Raw genomic sequence first — 21,211 nt, 5'->3', positions numbered from 1 at the left:
GACGGCACCTTAAAAACGACAGTATTTCCCTGAGGGATAATAAAAGTGGATATTAGCTCCCCCCTCCCATGGTGCTGTATGGCACTGCATGCACCATCGACATCAAATGATAGCAGATATCTTCTCGCCCAGGCCTCCACCAGGGTGCCACGCAGCATCTAACACCCTGGATTGGGAGCAGAAAGGAGTAAGGCTTGCATCGAGACAGTCTCCAGAGCCCAGGCAGGCAGTCATCCGATACCTACCCCCATGCACACACTAGTCGGCCATTTTTTGCTCCTCGCCCCAATGACACCAAGGCAGGACATGTCTTCGGGTGATTGACGTATTTTTCGAGAAGGGGAGGGAGCAGCAGTGACCAATGATGGGCGGCCGTGGAATAGGCACGCTAGACGCGAGCTGAGGCCCTAGTCGACAGGCATCATCGCCATTTCTCTTGATCTGCATTGGTCCATGTCGCGACGGCCTTCTTTGTTTGTTGAAGCGCCGGCGCAAAGCTTTCTAGCTCGACAGCTAGCCTAGCTTTCTTATGGAGTAGCGCAGTGCGGGGCTAGAGTCCCGCCACAGAGATGATAAACTGGACAGTGGGCTACCGGCCGATGGTGGAAGCTTTTGTGTGGTAGGCATGATGATGATGGCTGTGTGAGCAGCCTTTGTCTGAACCAACAAGAAACAGGGCGCCTCGGTGCCAGCGCCGGAAAGCCATCGTGTCTGTCGTGATGTATCACTATCGGCAGTGGACAAGAGCCTCGCGGGACGATCCCAGCCGCGACAGGCCCAATCAGATCGACGATTAATCGCCAATTCCATGCAGAGCACAGGCTGCGTCGAAGCCAGGGCAGATTCGGGCAGTTGGAAGCTGTGAACTTATTAGTCACTCAGCCCCGCCAAAGCCAATTAATGGTGTGGAATGCCAGTGACGATGATTTGCATTTAAGCCTATCGGACGAGTGCCACTCCAGGGCGCCTTTTGCGAGAGTGCTGTTGGGTGGAAACATAGTGGCAGAGGCCTAGCCCTAAGGCTAACGGACGATAATACAGCGCTCACTAGTTGACTAGCAAGTAGGTTACTTAGTAACTAGTAAGTGCAACAGCTCGAGCTTATCCTTAACCTCGGCGTCTAATTGTTACCGACGTGGCGCCGCAGAAGCTGATCGCTGCGTTGTGTTTCTTTTCGCAACTATTGCGACTGGACAACATCGCGCCAACGTCTGGATAGCCCTTGGAAGGCCACGACCAAACGCCAGGATTCAGCACTATTCAAAGGCTAAAGGCTAAGCGGATTCTGAATGAACCCCCGCTTGTTCTGGCCGCCAGCTTGCCACTACCGTTGCAAGATGATCAGCGGGCCAAGCGGACACGGCCAAGAGCAATCTGATATTGGATCAAGTCTAGCGCAAGCCATCCGGTGCGAGGCTAGCCAGGGATCTCGGCGGCTACCCACGATTCCTTTTGCGTTCACGAATGGTATTGCCTGGTCGGAGTGTCACCTGTGCGCTGTGTCACGGGCGCTGTGGAAGTAGCCGAACAGGGATCGGGCTGTTGCTCGTACGCACTTCGCTTATCGTGCTGGGAATTTGGGATTCTCAGCGTGGATTCTCTCCGAGCGAGTGATACCACAGGTAGCTTTGCTGGTTTGCGGCGGGGAAGTTGTGCGCGTAGTTTGTGTGCGCAGTTGTAGTCGCGCTGGCCAAGGCTTGATTGACAGCGGTTCGGCAGATCGCCATCGACTAGAGTGCGCCGTCAGTGGACAGTTACATCAGATAATAGGGATAATGGGGATAATATCAGTAGAATACAGATTAGAGTGAGACATCATCTCTGCGGCGCGGACACAGGGATGGTCAGTAGTCGATACCGGGTTCTGTACAGACGCAGGTGAATTGCACGGCGATCGCTCTTTGTTTGTCCACTGCGACGTCCCTTCCCCCGTCCAGACAAGGCGTAATTAACATCCCCGATGACAATTGTGCCCACCAGCGTAGGATAGTTCAAAGTAATGATAATTGATCGATTGAATAACAAGGTCACATTCCATGTGCATCTCATGTCCCAATGGTCGCATGTGGTTTGCTTATTGGTCGCGTTGGCTACAGCAATTGGTGCACACTGTAATGCTCGAAGTTTTGCACATACAATGTTGAACTTTGATTTTCTTCATCAGAATCCAGTATCCCCTTGGGCGCACATGTGCGAAATTACAGCGGGCTAGACTGGCTCTCCTGCATGTATGATACGCCATCTCGTACTTGTATGTTGTATGTATATACATGCCCAGCCCCCCCTGCGTCGTCTATCGCAAACAATCAAACAGCGAGTCCAATTCACCATGCAAAGTCACAAGCAGTGAGAGAGAAAGCCCCCTCCTGCGGACGTCCACACGCCGGAAACAAATAATCAACTCCTCCGGTAGCACAGTATTAGCATCCAGATCCCGAAATCAAAACAAAAAACGCCCATGCTGGTATCGATCTGAGAAAACCAGGAACAATTCATTCATGCATACGTAAAGTAGGTGGTGAGGGTCGGCGTCATTCAGCTCGATTTGCCGTCGTCATGATTCGTGTCATTTGGTTGAATCGCGACTGGCTTGTGGGAGAAGCCACGGGTTAAGTGAATTCCCATACTGTCTGGGAATTTATACGAGGTTTATAGGAAGATGGCTGATCCGCATTCATAGGTTAGTGATCAGGCGGCTCAGTACGGGTTTTGGCCTTTTCGGTGTCTTGAATGTTCCTCTGCTTCCTGTTGCAGGCTGGATCATTGGGGTTGGCGAGCTGGGATTGGAGTGACTGGTTCCTTCATATGTCGGCGAAGCGCCACGGTCCAGATCCATTGATGCAGTTGCTCGTCCCGGTGCTGCCGCAGATGGTGGAGGGTGCATGATGCCCGAGAATTGCGACGAGTTTCGTTGATGACCCATGTATGAATTCCGCCCCAGATCAATCGACAGTCCTCCACGGGTAGAATCGATGCTGTATTGTTGCTTATGGAAGATCGATGGGTCGTATTTGGGCAATTGTGGAACAGAGATTTCCAGCTCCCCTTGCTCTATATCCGGCCGTCGTTCCCGTCGACGACGTTGTGTTCGAAGAGACATCTCATGCTGCCGTCGTTCGCCCATCGATTTACGATATGCGCTGATGACTTCATAGCGCTCAGCTTTCTCATCCCACTTTCGTTTCTTCCAGAAGAAGAAGTATACAGCACCGGCAACTATACAGAGAATTGTCAGTCCATTGAACCGTGCTATATTGAATCAAACAAGTCTTTGCTTCTTGATTCCAGCTCGACCTACTCGCTCCCATGGATACCACCCCGACGACCACACCGATGACTATCTGAGCTGATTTAGATAGTCCACCATTATCTCCAGACGCGCCTGCCGTGTTGTCGGCTGAAGAAGCTCCGTTACTGGATGACGGCGTACCTGGGGCATCGGTACCGAGACTGCTGTCGGCCAGAGCCTCTGGAATCAACCACACGAAGCTGGCTACCAGAGCCAGAACCAGGTTCGGCGATGAGCGAACTCTGAACAGCGATATATATTGTGACATTTTGCCGGTATTATTTGATGTGGTAGTCGATTTTCGTTGTGTCAGCACTCCATCCTAGATTCCTAGCGTGGGTTGAAGGGAGGCGAAGAGGGAGCCAGGCGAAAGGAGAATGACAGATGCAAGTAACACGACACTGTTCTTCTTATTCGTCCACCCACACCGTCTCAGACAGTGTCCAGCGAGATGGCCCCTGAGAGCAGAACGCGGTATCATGGATTGCGGAGAAAGAAGAAGTAAGCAGCGAAGCAGGGTCCCATCGGCCCTAAGTACTCTTGAGCAGAAGAAGAAGTGGTCTCCGAGGAGTTAGTTTCACGTCGCGCGGCGAGGGTTATTTTGAGGTACATTACCAGCGCTACCTGGAGAAGTGCAGCCAAGGGCAGACCGTCTGGGCCTGATTGAGCCTGACAAGCAAGTGCCAGCCGCGGGGATGAGGGCATGATTGGCCGCCGCACGCATGGATATCTGCTTGAAGGCTAGCGAGAACATGAATCAATAAAAATAACCTCGCGCTGCTAAACTGCATCGAGCTGTGAAGAAATCAAAATAGAAACGGGGGACTGCGGTGAGAGACAGTGATTGGCTGTCACCGGGCGGCCAAGGCCTGCAAGCGCTGGGATGCCCGATCGAGCTGTTAGGGCTTACCAGCGGTTGGATGTCACCGCTCGAAACTGTACATGACTTTGGACTAGCACTGTACCTAGCGCGTTAGCTGCATGGACGACGAATGCTAGACTTCATTTATGTTTAGATGGATAGTCCCCTAAATACGTGGTATACGAGGTAAACGACCTGACTCGTGGCTGCAGAATGCCGACACGAGTCGTGCAATCTATGTTCAACATAGAGATAACAGCGCGATTTCGTCAAATTCTTCAATGTTGATTTGGTGTAGTAATATTGGAGGTGTAGGACTCACATGATACGCGAAGAAGCTAATCCTGCATAAGCTGTCCAATGACTATAGTAGGCTTCCGAGAGGTACATGTTTTATTGCATTGGCTTTCCCCTTTGGTATGCTCCCATCCTTGTTGATTTAATCTAGCTCAAATGACGAGTCATCTTCGTGCTTTATGAAGCAATCAATCACTGGCATCTTTCACCACGGGGGCTCGAAACGGTGATCTGTATCCATTTTTAGACCCAGGTCGTATACGGTATTAAGTACTAAGATCGGCGGTAATGATCGTTTGATTGTAATCACTAATGATGCTTGTTATTGTGATGGTCCAGTAGGATGACAGAAGTTTGAATATCCTATCTACATGCTTCTCGCACTCGCCTACTTCGACCAGGCACCCAGTGTTCAGACCACCAAAGCACCCACACATACATCGAGCCATTTCTTACATAGCATATTCCACGAAAATCAGCACCAGCGGCGGCAGTGGTACGTTTCAGAGTTTCCGAAGTGGGAGTAGATGTTTGCAAATTCCGAGAAAACATTTGCAAACCTTGACTAAGACCTTCCAAATCCTCAACAATGCATACTGTCGGATTTTCCAGCAAGTGAAACGCGTAAAACGCATTGATAGACTTACCCCGCTAGGTCAACCTCTACGATACCAGCCTTGATCTTGTCAATGCCACTGGCCATGCCAAACAGAAAGAGTTCAGCTCCGTGATGAGATGGAATATCTGGTATATGATGAGATGGAACATCTGGTATATGATGAGATGGAATGACTGACCAGTGGTATTGTAAAAGAGAGTGATAAATGAACAGTAAGAGAGCGACCTGGAAGGGACAGCAACGCTTGGGAGTTTCCTGGAAGAGTTCAGCTCCTGATCTTGCAGCTTCCTGTCGTTTGGCATCGCGCTCCATCTCCTTTAATCTTATCGCTTCCTGTTTTGCGGCTTTTGACTTGCGGCGAAATTTTGGACCTAGAAGAACAAATGGACGTTTAAAGAAAGTCGAGGAGCGACCCCAAAAACGCAGGACAGACTTTCCAGATTCCAGATCATCAGGCTTCCTGCTGAATCTATTAATAAATACTCCTTATGAAAGGAAATCCACATTAACAAGAATGAATACTTACAGGCGGAAATTGCGAATGACCGAGGCGACAGCGAAAACAATAACTCCTAGGCTGATGCTGCCAGCTACGGCAGCGACGACAATTGCAACATGGTGACCTTGTCTAAGGTGCATACTGTCAGATTTTCCAGCAAGTAAAACGCATAAATGCGTTGATAGACTTACCCGGCAAGCCTACTTCCACCCACTAACGACGGCCACATCGTCGAGCGACCTCGAGGTAATCGTTTCGGTCGATATGCGTTGTCTGGCTTTAGGCCGTGTCTTTCCCTTTGTATTATGGTTGATCCAAGATACTTGAGCTTGCTTTCTAACCGATTCATGAAGGCGGGCTTGCGAGTAAGCACTTTTTCAAAAGTGTGATGGGCAATAACCGCCTTCTTAGACACTTTAACGCGTGCGGCAGATGGAATAACATTTCAACGAAGAGATTTGCCAAGTAATGGCCTTGTTTCGAGATAAAATAGGGAGAGAAGGAGCATTAGTGAGGGGTGTGAGTGAGAGGCGAGGAGAAGAGAAGAGGAGAGGAGGAGGAGGAGGAGGAGGAGGAGGAGAAGAGGAGGGATGGAAGGGAAGAGTCAACTCGCGGTGTTCAAGATGGGAAGGGGAGACTGTCTCCCTTTCCACATTATCTAGACTGGACCAACGGCCGATGTCGCCGTGCTCCACCGCATGTGCAATGACAAGGGCGAGGTTTGCAGTGTGTGGGTGCAAAGCCTTCCCGGGAAGGATATTGTATTGAACCCCGGACTTTCCTAAACAGGCACCACCATCCTTCCTCCTCTATCTTGCCCCTCTCGCTACTCCTTTTGCTCCTCTGCGCTCCACCGTCCTGGCATACCGCCGTCGACCAAACGTCCGTTGGCCTTGACCATCTACCCTGCTTGTATCCACCCTTTGTATAAGGAGCCTCAACTCCTTCATTGGCCGGTGGGGATTCTTGTTACGCTATGGCTTATTACTTTGCAACTTAAGAGGTGGCATGCCAACTAAACGAGATACATGCTGCTCTATGACGTTTTTGCGTGACAGAAAAGTTAAAGGATCGCAGTAAATAATGTTCAAACTATGCGCTTGTGGACAATTTATTGGACGTTGACTTTTTCAGACCTTCATGGCCCTCTTGTGCCTTCGATTCATGGTTCTTGCACGGTGATTGTGGACGCTGTGTCCGAACAAGAGGTTCGCGCTTGAGCCTTGCGCCTCCGAAAGTTATCGTCAGAAATTTGATAGGACACTATACTGCCATTTGCGATTTTATTATCGGGGATCCACCAACGACATTGGACTATATGTTGACTTAAATCTTGCTAACCTGGGACTCAATTTATTATATTGCTATATTCAATCTAGCAAGTCCACTTGTTTCTTTATATATTCTAAACCTTCTTCAATGTTATTGCAATTCCTGGGTTGGATCTGGCCCGCAAGTTTGCTCCACGTATGACGGCATCGCAACGTAGATATGAGATACACATGCTTCCGCGAGCCCTAACTTGGCCATAAATTATTCCACCAGGCTTATTCTCTACCAAAATAAATTATTTCCCGATACATCGAAAATACACAATTCACCATGGGCTCAGAATCGGTACTTCAGCTTCGTTGTAAATGCAAGGTATGTACCATTACTCTGTAAGCCATTGATATAGTGCTTGTTCTTAGTCGTGTGCATAGAATGACCCCTGGGGTAAAAAAGGCCATGATTCACTGGCTGCTAGATTGGCCTCGAAGCAGCCTGGAACGAATTTCAAGATCGATGACAACCAGACTTATTCCGAGGTGAATACCACTATCGCAACGCAACCTCACTTGCTGATGATAGTCCAATAGATGTGGATGGGTACATACCCCTCCGTTCCTTCGTTTGTCGTTGCCACTGGCGACACACTGGAGGAACACCTAAAGAAGCACCCAGAGTTGGTGGGAAAGACGATTGCAAACAAGTTTGGAGCAGGGTTGCCATTTCTCCCTAAAGTGCGTGCGAAATCCCCGCTCCTAAATGACAATAGCGCATGATTGACGCGAGAATAAACATAGATTCTGTCCATGGACAAGGCTCTCCCTCTCCAGATTCATCCAGATCGCCAGCTCGCCGAGCAACTGCACAATGAGTACCCCGATAAATTCACCGACGCCAACCATAAGCCTGAAATTGCTATTGCTCTCTCACAATTCGAGCTTTTCGCTGGTTGGAAACCGCTCACTGATTTGTCACAATTATTTCACAATAAACCTTTGCAGCGATTCTTGCCCGCACCACAGACCCACTTCAATGACGAAAGTCTCAAACGTGTCGCCCAAAACATACTGGAAGCAGACGAGAAAACCGTGGCAGACACGCTTCGCGAACTGACCAAACTGCCTGAGAAATCTTTCGGAAAGTACAACTACATTCCCAAAATGCTGGAAAGAGTGAGTTCTCAATACGACGAGTTCGATAATGGCAACTTGCTGGCTGTCGTGTGCATGAACTACTTCGTTCTTCATCCGGGGGAGTCAGTGTACGTCCCCGCCAATGGGATGCATGCGTATCTCTCAGGTGATATAATGGAATGCATGGCTCGGTCCGACAACGTGCTTAACACCGGATTCTGTCCGCGCCCGGAGCGCGATAGTATTCCATTATTCTGCGAAGCGCTGAGTTTCTGGCCACACGATCCTAGTGAGGCCATCCTAAGAAAGAACTCTTCAGAAAAAGGTCTCAATGGCAAAACGATTGAGTATTCTCCACCTATCAGCGAGTTTAATGTTTTGGCAACACATTTAGGTGCAGGTGAAAAGGAGAAGCTTAAACCGATCAATGGACCGAGTATACTTGTTGTGACAAACGGAGAAGGTAGAATGACCGCAAGGGCAAGCGAAGCAAAGAGCCATGAAATAAAAGAAGGCTATGTCTATTTTGTTGGATGTGGCGTTGAGTTGGAGTTTGAGGCACTGGGTGGGCAGTTGGATATCTACCGTCCATATGCTGAGTGATTGATGAAACGCTTTGTTTTTCAAAAGAATGTTGTATGTAAACGATTTTCTTATGCTGTGTATGACCTGTTTTGAATGGAAAGAACCTGTTTTGTTGAATTGCGAGATTAGGGCTTTTACAGCCGGTTGACTTGTTGAGGTAAGAATGTTTTTGATGAATCATAGAGTAAACGATATATATAATAAAATATATATGCATTATCGACACGTTATGGCATGGGATATCTCAACAGCCATGAATAATGCAGCCATTATTAAAGTATTTATCAAGCACTCCTATCTATCAATGAGAGGAGGTCTGGAATGCTGGAAGGTAGTGTCTGGAGAGAATGTCGACGTTGTTGAAACAGCTTCGTGAGAGCTGTCACGACCTTGTATGCGGGAGTATTCGCTCATTAAGTTTCTGCGCCAAAAGACTGGAATATAGTGGATGCTGAATTCTTTCTACTACTCACTCGTATAGTGAGAGTTGCCAGAATCGGCACACTTTATGACTGTCTGTAGGTCTAAGAACATGTTAATTAGTCCTCAGTGGCCCCTGTAAGTGCCTATTTCTAGTGTCTTAACCACCCGGATCAATTCAACATCGAATATCTTCTCACCACAACTTAATGACATTTGTGGGATCTCTCAAGACCTATAGAGAGTCATATAAGCTAATTCTGCCCTAATTCGCCTATTATCTAGCCTTTAACTATTTCATCAGAGCCTTATAGCTAGATAGCTGCTTTGGACTACCTAGAGGGCTTTTCTTAGTGCCACATATTTAAAAAGTTTAGATAGATATTGATAGCAGCAAACGTTACAAAATTAACAAAATCATCAACGAAAGAATTATCTAAAAAAGACAATATAGAATCTCTATTATGGAGTATCAGGTACACTAGACTGGATATGACGCTGACGATGATTGCTGGCTTGCAATAAAAGAATTGAATAACGCCCGCCCAGGAAGTTCTTAAGGTGTGGAAGCAAAGTCGTGAGGCTATCTCACGACACGGCGCGCGCCAGTCAACCCTGCAGTCCGATTTATCACGGTATTTTATCCTGCAGCAATGCTTTCCTAATAAGGCGCCGCCTCTTATTTTCCAGAAATTTCTGCAAACGGAGAATCCCAGCCATCTCCCATCCTTCGCCTTTCTTATCTCGCACTCACACTTTCTTCCTCATCCTTACTTCGTAATAATCCTCCCCTTCCATCTCATCCTTCTTATACGGACTTTCCGCTTGTATCGCATCTCGCATAGCCCATCATAGACGTCCCAAACACTGCACCTCCTGGTATTATGGAGAATCTAGCAGCGTTCCTTCGTATGGTGCAGACTGAGGCGGACCATACGAACGAAGCCAATGCCAACGCCTTCGCCCAGGCCCTAGCCAGGTTCGAAGCTCTTCGCAACGAACTGAGCAGCGTCAATGAAGCCCAGGAGACTTTGAATGGAATCTCCAACCTGCTGCATAACGACAATATGCGGCCTGAAGACATCTACAACAGCGAGGACGATCCTACCACTGTCTGGATCAAAGAGGGTCTGTATCGAACTATCCAAAACGTCTCCTGGCGTCGAATGCAGCGAGCCACTGTTGCCCTTCGGAAACTCGACATCAATGAGCCCCAGTGGATACAGCGTCTTGAGCGGCTTCAGAACACCAAAAAGCTCGAAGATTGCCAGTGGATGCTCCAGAAGTCGATCAGACGGTACGAACGGGCGCTGCGAAAGCTTAACGAAGTCGAGCTGGAGCTCAACATGGCAACCACGGAAGCTCCGCTCATCCAGGCAGACGCGATACCAGCAAGAACAGTCTGGAATTTCCACATCCAGGACCGGACTCCACAGCACCAGCAGCCTCAGCATCAGCCAGGGGTATCGCAGCTCGCCTGGAGCTGGATTCAGGAGGAAGATCCAGTTGAATTCTCTCCGGAGAATCCAGGTCCCCTGCCTGCCCTTCCTGACGTATTTGATGTATTCATCAACGCTGGAGGTTCCTTCGTTTTTCAGTTTCGTGACGAAGACGGACTCTGCAAGGCACGAATCACCGACACGAAAGGCAACGTTGTTCGGTACGGACAAGCCTTCTACTTTCTAAAGAAGCCTTACCGAATGTTCCTCTACGAAGGAATCTCCAAAGAGGTTCGTGTCACAATTCCCCCTGAGATTACGGCCTTCGACGATACTCTCCTACGACGCTATCGCTCCATGACAATTGGGCTGGTGGCAGACCGCTCAGGGCCGACTTGGAATTCCCAGACTCGAGCCGTCCGAACTGCAGGCCGCCCAGCGAAACTCCAAATTCGCTACTATCCATCAGATGCGGAAACTCCAACTAGTTTCATCGTCTCCCACTCCAATCAAGGAATCTCCCGCGATAATGTCGTCACTGGCCATACTCTCACACGTGAGTTCGAGGAGAATATGAAGGAAGAGCTCACTGAGATCTGGAATGCCCAGTACACTGCATACAAGGACGACTGGCAGAAAGCCTTTGAGATTTGGTGTGAAAAAAGGGCCGAATGGGAGTGGACTTTCTTCGTTCGCGCTCGTGAGGTATGGTGGAAAATCCTGTGGCCGCACGATCTTACTATTCATGATCTTCGCACTGTCACTAAGTCTCAGGCCTTGATTCCTTGGGACGATCCGGATCCTACGGATGCCTATTCCTTCAACGCCAACGGCAGCCGACGTTTTATAGAGATTCGGATGGCTGATGCTGAAGACAATCTCGCTGACGGCGACGACTAGGATTGGCGGTCTGGCGGACTCTCCATCCCTAGCCAATGCTTGGTGTTTTCATGATTCCAACAAATTTTTACACTCTTTATTGCTGGGATGAAACATTTTCGGAGCGGGGGACTTGTTGTGTGTTAGACATCACTAGCTAGCTCCCGAACTTAGTATTACTACAATCTTGTGCCTCATAAAGATTTTATTATATTAGTTCTAATCAGGTAGTCCTGACATGGGGCAGACTCGGTCCTAACTCAGCACGCTGTTGCTAGAGTGATTCTGAGGCGATATTCCGTGATAGGAGTCTCTTTTCTTCCTTCGCGGGTAGTGCGTTGATTAACAATCTTGTTGATCTCATAGTGCTTATCATCATCCTCGTTTATTTGAATTTCCTCAGCCCTCTTCGTGCCCCTATATTCCATAGGGCAAGGCTTAAGATGAGCAACTGAAAAGATATTGGGTGCTTTCTAATTCTTCGGGATGCTTAATTGGTGGGTTAGTCGATGTTTGAGAACCTTGTAAGGTTTTGTGAATTGCTGATGGAGCTGACATCAAACTTGCCAAAGGGAAACCAGACTTTCTCGAAGAAAACGGCTTCGACTTCACACAGGCCAGGAAATTCCTTGAACAACCCACTCTCGTTGGGAAGGAAGTATACTAAGCAGAGACTCCAAGCAACATGTTTGCAAGGGCAGTGTACAACCAGATCACTGATAACCAGTGAAAAAATGGCGAAGAGAGTGAAGCTTATCCAATCATGGGTGAACCACAAGCTTTGCGACTCAAATTGAAACGACGCTCTTAGAAAAGCAGTAACGGCCCACTGCTATGGCGACGCGCGACACAATTTACATCGAGAAATTGACACCCTACAGAAGCAACGCCCGAAACCATCATAAAAATATCTGAGAAGGCGCGAATAATCCGTACAAAGCGTCTTCAGATATATCGTTTTCGAGCTGGTTCAACGACACGAGAAAGCCTGGTGACGAGTTATCAAAAGCCAAATTTGGTTGGCCAATCTGGCCCATGTAATCTGTTTCCTCTCCGGGTAGCATTGCATTGATCGCGGGCCTATTTGCAGGCTGCTGGCTCCTTGAGGGAGGAATAGCCTCATCCACATTTGGCAGCCCAGGTATGCCATCACTTTCTATGTCGACCTTTTGGATATTGAGGTGAAACTCATGTACCATGTCTCGAAGAATTCCGAGTGGCTTTTCGAGACCAACGTTGCAACCATGCTTCAATTCACTTAGACATTTCCAAAAAAAGGAAATCGACTCAGTAAATTGCCCTCGTTCATGTTGTTCTTGACGGAGAATCACAATAACCGCGGAGTAAACGGCATAAGATAATAGGAATGGGGCACGTCGGAGCGTGAATGCCTGTTTGTAAGCGTGAACTAGCTTCTCTATAGCCAGGGCACTATTTATACAACTCTCTTCGCTTCGTGCCCGGCCTCCTTCGTCACAATGACGGCGAAGATGGCCCTCTTTTAGAAAGGCACGGTGAAGAAGGATAGACAGGGCGTGAAAAGTAGTGCTATAAGGTCATAAATAATGAGAATGATATTTTCTTAAGTACTGACCAAATTAAGTGAGACTTACTGGGGTGTTATTTGGTGTGGTGGTGGGGTGAATGGTTTATTCGGGTCGAATCTGAGATGAGCTGGCAACGTGACATTCCAGTGTTCCAATTCTTTCTCAATACTAATTTTCTTGTCTTGAAGATACTCCGAACTGCATTTTATGGTTTGGATACCGTAAAGTTCGGTGATACGGATTGAAATTTGAAAAAGGCGAGCTAAACAGCTAAATGTTGAGAGGGCATGGGCGGGCTGTGGTGCATACGGCGGAGGGGGCTCGCCAGTCGATTGAGGGTCAATATATGGTTCCCATTCCTCGAGCTCTTCGAATGTATCTAGAAATCGCAGTGGGACTCTCGCTTCTCCGGCAGCAAACATGCAGGGGCGGCCGAGATATAGAGCTTGGGTGGCGTCAGTGACAAATGCGCCCCAATATAGCCTTTTCCGCATCTCTTGCTCCAAATCACGTTGCAAGAGCTGATCGTGGTCGTTGCTAGATATGCTTTGGTAATCAGGTCCAAGCATTAGATGACACCCCATATCGATTATCATCCGATATGCTATTCCTGAGAGATTCCATCCTGCACTTGACTGCCCGTGAGAGACCAATGTTGCGCTGGTTAGCAACAAAGCCGCAGCAGTGGGAATACTAGGCTTATCGATTTCATCGGACAGTAGCTGCCGGAATCGCCGATAAAAATTGGCGCCAATGCTGTTTGGATCATCTGTGTTGGACCGTAGATATGGTCTGTCACTGTATAGAGTGCTAGAGTAATATATAGCATTAAGCAATAGCTTGTTGATCCAAGGTCCGCCCCCATTGGCAAGGCTCTCCATTATGGCCGGACGATATGAAATAAGGTATGCGTAATGCTGCCGATTGAAATGGAGATCTAGGAGATGCTTGGCAAGTTCTGGGTCGCAGCCATCCAGGTCGACTAGATTAGATGGCTGACGAAAGAGGCGTGGCTCGCGTTGCCGCTGGAGCGCGGCGTTGCTGATGAGTCTAGCCTTGGAGGCTGCCACAGCTCCTTCGCCTCTCCAGGTCATTTTGGAAATGTTGTCTTTATGCTGTGCTCTTGATGAGGGATTCATGATACTGGCGAGACCATGGACTGACGATACACAACCGTGTTCGTGAAATGCACCGGCGACACGCGCTTCACAAGGAGACATGCCGGAGCTTCCTTCAGCACCGGTAATAGCTGTGGTATTTGCAAGTGTCGCTACCTGAGATTGGGCTCGGGTAGCTAGGTATTCAGGGACAACAGGCATCCTAGAGGGACTCGGTTCCAAGGCCATTGCTTGATAAGTCCGAGATTCTAGATCCAGAGTATCACTTGTTTTCTCCATCGGTAAACTGGGGGTGCGGTCATTGTGTATTTCCACCTGTCCGGATACTGGAAGCTCCTGTAATTGCTCCGTGAAGCTGACATTGACTGATGGTGGATGAGACGTGAAATTTGGTGACGGTTCAGTTGCTCCTGAAGCCGAGGTGGACGGTGTTGGTAACGGGCTAGCAACAGCTGCAGTTGAGGCAAGATGGCCGAGACTTGCGTCTTGAGATAGCTGGTTATAATCATGAGAATCTTTTGTAGAAAGTGTATTAGTGATATCATCGCTATTCTCGCCTTCATTTGCGGGTAATAATATGTCGCCAAGCTGCACATGAGGCGGAACGATGCCTGATGTTTTCATATGCTTTAGCATGGCTGCAGCCGTAGCTTCAAGGCTTTGGATGCGAGCCTTGGATGGGCGAGGCTCTCGTCTGGCATCTTGTGGGTATACACATCTGAAGCCGCCCGTAGTGCATTCGGCACAGTACGGACGAGTGCTATCGCATTTGATTTTCTTCTGGCGGCACGGTGTGCATGTTTTGCACGTCCCGCCTCCTGGCCCAGGGCGAGAGAACCGGCGGCCGCTCTTCTGGATACCTCTGCTCAAATCCGCCGCCATAATAACTTCATCATCGATAGACTGCACTGGCTGCCACTGAAGACAAGACTGGTGGCTACAAAGGATGATTGACCAGCAATACTAGGCGCAATTATTATGCGGGGAAACGCACGGTCTAAAGCAGATTGGGGTTAGTGCCGGAAGTTGATGTCCGGCCTCTGTCTCGGTGCGGACATTGATTTTCAACATACCTCCTCCATACTGTGATCCCAAAGCAGCAATGGGCCAGGTTTCAGGATCAGAAGGTATATATCGGCCCGCATTCCAGGGTGCATGGTCTGTTGCAGAAATGTGCCGGGCAATCGCTTCAAAACTAATCAAGCACACCTGAGAAACTCCGCCATGGCGCCTTCCATCCCAATCGAGAGTGCTTGCTCAGAAATTCACGAAAAGTTACCAAAGCAGCTTAATGGCTATCGCAATGGTTCAGTAGTTGACAATGAGAAGCTCAAAGATGCTGCCTCTAACCTGGACCCTTCCTACAAAATCATCGAACAGCCAATTGGAACCCGACGTGCAATTCGGGTGGCCTGCATGGGAGCAGGCTACTCGGGACTTATGATGGCTATCGTGTTTAGTGAACAGATGCAAAACAAGAACGCAGAGCTCGTCATATATGAGCGGAACGAAGACCTCGGCGGAACATGGCTTGAAAATAGGTAGGAGAGACTGAAGTGATAGCACAATGCCGTCAGATTATTCGTTTAGCACGCAATTACTTACTCTAGGTTTCTTCTAGATATCCTGGCTGCAAGTGCGACATTCCGGCACACAACTATGCATATAGCTTTGCCGCTAATCCCCAGTGGCCGAACTACTATGCAACTTCTCAACAGATCCATGAGTATATGCACGGTGTTGCCAACAAATATGACTGCAACAAGTACATAAAATATCAACATGCCATTAAATCAGCAATCTGGAATGAAGATGAGGCCAAATGGAATATTCAAGTCCAAAAGACGGACGGTACAGTCTTCGTTGATCATGTCGACGTCTTTATCAACGCTGGCGGCGTACTCAAGTCAGTTTCCACTCACTACCTCTATTGGACGTATTCTGATACCTCATTCCTGTAGTAATTGGAAGTGGCCTAATATTGACGGTCTACACTCCTTCAAAGGTAAACTCATTCACTCAGCTCGGTGGGATCAGGATTATGATTTCACGGGCAAGAGGGTGGCGAATATTGGAATTGGCTCTTCAGGTATTCAAATCGTGCCACAGCTTGCTAAGGTTGTCGACTCAATGGACGTTTACGTTCGAACACAGACGTGGATTTCGCCGGCACCAGGTATCAACGAGCCTACAGCTAAGGATCCGGACATGGATGCAGATTACAATTTCACAGAAGGCACTCTAGACATTTTCAAGGACCCTGAAACACTGCGTGAATACAGAGTGGCAATTATGGATCGCCGAATTGAAAACTTCAAACGTGCAATCGCCGATAGTGACCTCCAGAAGCATGCGCAAGAAATTTTCCGTGCGAGCATGGCTGAACGCTTGGGTGATAGCCCTAAGGGGCGCAAGGCCTTAGACTATCTCCTGCCAGATTTCCCTGTTGGCTGTCGGCGACAGACACCGGGACCCGGCTTTTTGGAGGCACTGACACAAGATAACGTTGATCTAAAATGGGATGACGTGGCACGAGTTACCGAGAAAGGAATTGTGACACGGTCAGGAGAGACAAAGGAATACGACGTGATCGTGTGTGCTACCGGATTTGACACCTCATTCCGACCGTCTTTCCCAGTAGTTGGACGGAACGGAGTCGACTTAGGCCAATTGTGGGAGACTGAACAACCAAAAGCATACTTTGGCTTCCTGGTCCCAGATATGCCTAATTACTTCTGTTTTATAGGTCCAAACAGTCCTATTAGCAATGGATCATTGGTATTAGGAATTCAAGCTACTGCTGTCTACATATACAAGTGGCTGGAAAAACTGCAAACTGAGATGATTCGCAGCTTTGAAGTGCGGCGAGACGCCAATGAGGAATATAACCAGCATATGCAGCAGTATTTGGATCGAACAGTGTGGACACGGGGCTGTCGTAGCTGGTACAAGCGCGGTACGGTTGATGGGCCTGTTGTCGCCATCTACGGTGGAACTTCATTCCACTTTATGGAGGCCATAAAGAATCCACGCTGGGAAGACTTTCATATAGATCGACTTCCGGGGGCCAAAGCTAACCGGTTCGCCTATCTTGGAGATGGTTTCACTCTCAGAGAGACCAAAGGAGAAAGCGTTGGAGCAACCCAGACATTGGACTTTACTGAATACTGGCGTTTGTTTACTCTTCCAGAAATTCATAATTGATAGAGACAGATTCCAGTTACTAGCTTAGAGGACTTCATTACAAAGGGTTTAAATGGTCTTGTATTCTGTTAGGCCTTTATACCTAATTTACTGCTACTTCTTTCACCTTTCCTTTCTTCGTTTTGTGGCCGCCTTTTAGTCTCTCTAAACTAATTAATTACTTTTCTCATATAATAACCTCTGTGGTATTTCTAGTCTTTCGTAGATATATTCTCTAGTCAAATCTGAACGGGGGGTCAAATGCTTCGAAGGTTTCACGCAGACGAATAGAACAACAAAAATAAAACGTGAGTTCTATTATCTTTCAATGTTTCTTTATTAAAATGGGGGCAATTGATCCTCTTCAATATTGAGTTGACTAAGAATATTAAGCAAAAATGAGATTAAACAAGTTTCAAGTTTCCATCACTGGGTCGCCACTATTTCCCACACTCTCCGAATATTCGGTTTAGCCGCATTGCTCCTGATGCGTAATGTCCAGTCGGTCACACCAGCCTGCCATTCTGGCCCACCCAGCCCGTTTTCCTCCTTGTAGAAGTTGAAACCATAGAAACTAGCTGTCTGGGAAGGGCCGTAGGACTTGACGAGCGCGTATCGCCTTGCTGCAGTCCAGCCTGGCACTCGTGTCAATTTTCCCCCGTGCTCCTGGTCGTACCATGCATGATAGTCGGCTTCCTTGTCTGATTGTGGAGTTGACCCATTGACAACTAGAACAGATCCTTGGGCAGCGGGTACTGGCAGTTTGTGTGGTTCTATCTGCGGCTCCTCATCTCCTGGGGCATCTCTCCCGTTGATGAAAGAGCATATGATCCAAGACACGTCACTGTGTTTATCCGAGTCGGCATCGTACTGATCTCTGGAGGAAAGAAGTGGTGAGATATCATTGAGAAAGTAAACTGTATTGGCTATGGGCTTCTCGTTGTCGTCTGCCCTAAGCGTGTAGATAGCCGCGATGCCGGGAAGAGGAAGCACGGTAGAAGAGGTGCCTTCAGAAAGGCGCATGAGGACTCCTGGGATGCCCATCGCTGGTTATTTAACGACAGTGAAAAGTCTTAGAATAAATTAGGACGTTTTGATCAATTGATATTCCACAAACCATACATGTACGAAGCAAGACTCAAAAGAATGGCGACATTGCATTATGTATAACTATACTCGACGGTGTCTATTTGGATAAAGCCCTCCAATAGAATGTGCCAATGTGCTCATGGAGATTTTTAATTCGATATTTTTAATATCATTAGGTAAATTTTTACCATACAATCTCTTCAAGCCGGAAATACTTTAACGGAACTATTGTTGTTTTATCAAGCCGAGGAAGAATAGCGCTCCACTCGGACATCAATATCCGGCTGGAAAAGAGGAATTTTTCATCACACTTATAGTATAGTCTATGATGCAAGAGTATGTATCATTACGAGAGTGTCTTTACTTATCTAGTGCATATCATGTTCAAGAATAAGGCTGTAGCGAATTCCTATCTTTAGATATCATCATCGCGATGCCCTCTCAACCTAAAGTCTTACCACGATTTGACCAGCTTCCATTGCATGACGGTGATCCCCCAAACTCAGCCTGGGGATTATGGGGAGATGGGCCTGAAAACTCACTGGGGTCGCTAAACTATCTAACGGACGATTTAGTGCAGAGGACTATTAAGGAAGAGGTGAAGACAGGCCAGCGAGTCAGTCTCAAGTGAGTAGTGTGGTCAAAACAAACTATAGCAGAGACTGACAGCGGATATACAGTCTTCCCCTCGACTTATTCAATCCTCCTTTGTTGGGACGAGCCGGCTTTGAGCAGAAGGTCATTGATAAAAACCCACTGGTAGTCAATGACGACGTGGTAAGTCCATGTTCGTCCGCGAAGGTATCCCAAAAATTGACAAAAACGCAGATCACATTTAACACTCAAGGAAGTTCTCAGTGGGATAGTTTGCGTCACTTTGCTTATCAGCAAGATAAAAGATTTTATAACGGGTAATGGACCTGTCCAGTGAGGCTATACTACAGTTAGGACTAATTGTGCTCCCACCGAGGTACCAGAACTACTCAAGCCGATATACATGCCTGCGACCGTACCGCTATCAATGGCCTGCAGACTTGGTCCGCAAGAGGGCTCGCTGGCCGTGGTGTACTTATTGATTATGCGTCATATGCAAGCCGCCATGGTATCGACGTGAATCATTTTTCAGATCACGCAATCAGTCTAGCAGACATACTAGCAGTGATCAAGGAACAAGGTGTTGACCTGCTTCAAGGCGACGTACTGTTCCTTCGCACTGGCTATGTTGCTGCATATAAAGAGCTTGATGTGGCAGGGAGAGAAAGAGTGGCCAATCTACGCGAATGGTGCGGCCTAGGTCAGTCGCGTGAGACGACTGAATGGCTGTGGCAGAGACAGTTTGCAGCTGTGGCCAGTGATTCGCCTGGATTTGAAGTCCGACGTGAGTATACTGATTGATCTAGTTCTTTTTCTTTTCTACCTTCTAATGTGACATATATAGCACCCACGGAGAAAGAATGGCATCTTCACCCTATTCTGCTAGCTGGATGGGGTACTCCTCTGGGTGAACTGTTCGATCTTGATGCGTTAGCTGATTTATGTTCACAAAACAGTCGGTGGTCTTTTTTCTTTACGTCCTCGCCATTAAATTATATGGGAGCCGTCGCCTCCCCTCCTAATGCGATTGCTATTTTGTGATGAGATGGCCATCTTGACATCAAAGGTTATGTGACCAAGCTTTACCAGTAATCATTAGGTTTTTTAAGGTTGCTTTTTTTAAATAAAAATTCAAGTGCATCTTAACACACTGAATGTACTTAGGGTCATCCGTAACTATATTCCGTTAGGTTTACGTTCGGTATTATCCTTACTTCCTAGCCGATTGCTCTTCCTAAGAGCTGATATCGTAGCAGTTATGTACTATACACCATGAATTGACAACTGCTTTGCGAAAACCAAGCAGTCTTTTTTGATTTGAAGGGTATGATTACCAGTTCACCAAAGCAGTAACCAAATAATAAGGGATTATGAATAATTATATCATTGCATTCAGTATGTATGAATACTACCTGCCTAAAAACCCCAACCCGGACTCTACCCATGTCGTTCTTCGCTGCTCATTACTTAACGCATACACTTCCTTCCAAGCTGAAGCAGCCTTATCACTGATCGATGCGTTTCTGTTCTTGTATCGAGAAAAGACTAATATACCCTGGTCCTGCGCTTCGTCTCCACGATTTAGTACCCAGAAGCTGAGAATTTGGTCGTTTTGCTCTGCTAAATGCGCCATCCCACACAACTGCTCGATAACTATGTCTTCATATCCCAGCCGCGGTGTCATCTCATCAATAACAATGTACTGCAGAGCATCTGGGGAGGTCGTATGACTGCGATCTTGGAATATCTCGGATTCACGACTGCTCTCATCGCGCTTGAGAAAGCCAATGGATGAGGGTCTCCAGAAACGGAGGTCGCTTGGACGCTCGAGTAGTCCTTCAGCGCCTACAGCAGCACGGAAAGCCTTGTATTCAGCGCTCGCACGGTGAGTAATAGTATTTGCTTCAACATCTTCATATCTAAATTATGGTTATATTTTGTCAACTCGATGCGATCCATACATAAACGGAAATCTCAGAAATTGGTACACTTACACTTCTAATCCACGGAGCCAATGATGGGGCACTGTGTCGTTGTCCTCTGCGCTTCGGAACCAAGCATATGCGCGGCATTTGGGCTCGTTTTTGTATGTTACCGGTGCAATTTTAGAGAGATATTCGATGAACTATCAGAGAGCTGGTCAGCCGGCAATTACGCTGCGGATTACTTGTTCATTCATCAGTTGTTTTTTGACATACTCTATCACGCTTCGCGGTGGAGGCGCAATTGGAAAGGGGTGCAATGACAAACATGACAATTTTACGTCTGTAAACAATGATGTGCGAAACTATGGCTTTCTCCAGATACGTATATGTTGAGACGGCGGGAATCAACCATCGGTGATCCAGCCGGAGAATGATGTCCATCCCCATCCCCACTACTCCACATA

At 47.7% G+C, this 21,211-nt stretch overlaps 9 protein-coding genes across 9 annotated transcripts; 4 read left to right on the top strand and 5 right to left on the bottom strand.

Annotated features, from left to right (window-relative positions):
• Positions 1-2,592: 2,592 nt before the first annotated feature.
• On the bottom strand, positions 2,593-3,661 carry BGW36DRAFT_123954 (uncharacterized protein). The gene is made up of 2 exons (XM_046209305.1): positions 3,299-3,661; positions 2,593-3,216 (listed from the first exon to the last, which is right to left on the bottom strand). Exons 1-2 carry the CDS (start codon positions 3,555-3,557, stop codon positions 2,675-2,677), a joined length of 801 nt encoding a protein of 266 aa, XP_046073877.1. The 5' UTR covers positions 3,558-3,661; the 3' UTR covers positions 2,593-2,674.
• Positions 3,662-5,618: 1,957 nt separating this feature from the next.
• Positions 5,619-6,083, bottom strand: BGW36DRAFT_373556 (uncharacterized protein). The gene has a single exon (XM_046215592.1). It carries the CDS (start codon positions 5,913-5,915, stop codon positions 5,754-5,756), a length of 162 nt encoding a protein of 53 aa, XP_046073876.1. The 5' UTR covers positions 5,916-6,083; the 3' UTR covers positions 5,619-5,753.
• A 1,085-nt stretch (positions 6,084-7,168) lies between these two features.
• Positions 7,169-8,571, top strand: BGW36DRAFT_292526 (mannose-6-phosphate isomerase, class I; the record flags this gene model as incomplete). The annotated part of the gene is made up of 4 exons (XM_046210920.1): positions 7,169-7,210; positions 7,270-7,374; positions 7,426-7,569; positions 7,633-8,571. 4 exons carry the CDS (start codon positions 7,169-7,171, stop codon positions 8,569-8,571), a joined length of 1,230 nt encoding a protein of 409 aa, XP_046073875.1.
• A 1,286-nt stretch (positions 8,572-9,857) lies between these two features.
• Positions 9,858-11,312, top strand: BGW36DRAFT_425003 (uncharacterized protein; the record flags this gene model as incomplete). The annotated part of the gene is made up of 1 exon (XM_046220049.1): positions 9,858-11,312. The coding sequence occupies one exon, from the start codon at positions 9,858-9,860 to the stop codon at positions 11,310-11,312; it is 1,455 nt and encodes a 484-aa protein (XP_046073874.1).
• An 827-nt stretch (positions 11,313-12,139) lies between these two features.
• On the bottom strand, positions 12,140-14,887 carry BGW36DRAFT_123942 (fungal-specific transcription factor domain-containing protein). Its single transcript, XM_046209304.1, has 2 exons — positions 12,905-14,887; positions 12,140-12,839 (listed from the first exon to the last, which is right to left on the bottom strand). The coding sequence occupies exons 1-2, from the start codon at positions 14,836-14,838 to the stop codon at positions 12,191-12,193; spliced, it is 2,583 nt and encodes an 860-aa protein (XP_046073873.1). The 5' UTR covers positions 14,839-14,887; the 3' UTR covers positions 12,140-12,190.
• Positions 14,888-15,180: 293 nt separating this feature from the next.
• Positions 15,181-17,160, top strand: BGW36DRAFT_395315 (uncharacterized protein; the record flags this gene model as incomplete). Its single annotated transcript, XM_046218029.1, has 3 exons — positions 15,181-15,497; positions 15,578-15,862; positions 15,918-17,160. The coding sequence occupies 3 exons, from the start codon at positions 15,181-15,183 to the stop codon at positions 17,158-17,160; spliced, it is 1,845 nt and encodes a 614-aa protein (XP_046073872.1).
• Positions 17,161-17,565: 405 nt separating this feature from the next.
• BGW36DRAFT_425000 (uncharacterized protein) lies at positions 17,566-18,183 on the bottom strand (the record flags this gene model as incomplete). Its single annotated transcript, XM_046220048.1, has 1 exon — positions 17,566-18,183. One exon carries the CDS (start codon positions 18,181-18,183, stop codon positions 17,566-17,568), a length of 618 nt encoding a protein of 205 aa, XP_046073871.1.
• A 478-nt stretch (positions 18,184-18,661) lies between these two features.
• BGW36DRAFT_395314 (putative cyclase-domain-containing protein) lies at positions 18,662-19,863 on the top strand (the record flags this gene model as incomplete). Its single annotated transcript, XM_046218028.1, has 5 exons — positions 18,662-18,855; positions 18,909-19,005; positions 19,057-19,139; positions 19,206-19,606; positions 19,667-19,863. The coding sequence occupies 5 exons, from the start codon at positions 18,662-18,664 to the stop codon at positions 19,861-19,863; spliced, it is 972 nt and encodes a 323-aa protein (XP_046073870.1).
• A 367-nt stretch (positions 19,864-20,230) lies between these two features.
• BGW36DRAFT_424998 (uncharacterized protein) lies at positions 20,231-21,188 on the bottom strand (the record flags this gene model as incomplete). Its single annotated transcript, XM_046220047.1, has 3 exons — positions 20,231-20,741; positions 20,817-20,947; positions 21,021-21,188. 3 exons carry the CDS (start codon positions 21,186-21,188, stop codon positions 20,231-20,233), a joined length of 810 nt encoding a protein of 269 aa, XP_046073869.1.
• Between the last annotated feature and the right edge of the window lie 23 nt (positions 21,189-21,211).

The sequence above is a fragment of the Talaromyces proteolyticus genome (genome assembly GCF_021365285.1).
Source record: "Talaromyces proteolyticus strain PMI_201 chromosome Unknown BGW36scaffold_4, whole genome shotgun sequence".
Taxonomy (NCBI): Eukaryota; Fungi; Ascomycota; class Eurotiomycetes; order Eurotiales; family Trichocomaceae; genus Talaromyces; species Talaromyces proteolyticus.
This window is presented reverse-complemented; position numbering and strand designations above follow the sequence as displayed.

What these genes read in the sequence shown, in the direction of transcription:
- BGW36DRAFT_123954 (XM_046209305.1), bottom strand. Translation starts at nt 3,557, where the DNA reads ATGTCACAATATATATCGCTGTTCAGAGTTCGCTCATCGCCGAACCTG. An exon ending in GGTGGTATCCATGGGAGCGA is followed by an intron (nt 3,217 to 3,298) that starts GTAGGTCGAGCT and finishes TTCTCTGTATAG; the next exon opens with TTGCCGGTGCTGTATACTTC.
- BGW36DRAFT_373556 (XM_046215592.1), bottom strand. Translation starts at nt 5,915, where the DNA reads ATGAATCGGTTAGAAAGCAAGCTCAAGTATCTTGGATCAACCATAATA.
- BGW36DRAFT_123942 (XM_046209304.1), bottom strand. Translation starts at nt 14,838, where the DNA reads ATGGCGGCGGATTTGAGCAGAGGTATCCAGAAGAGCGGCCGCCGGTTC. An exon ending in CCACACCAAATAACACCCCA is followed by an intron (nt 12,840 to 12,904) that starts GTAAGTCTCACT and finishes ATGACCTTATAG; the next exon opens with CACTACTTTTCACGCCCTGT.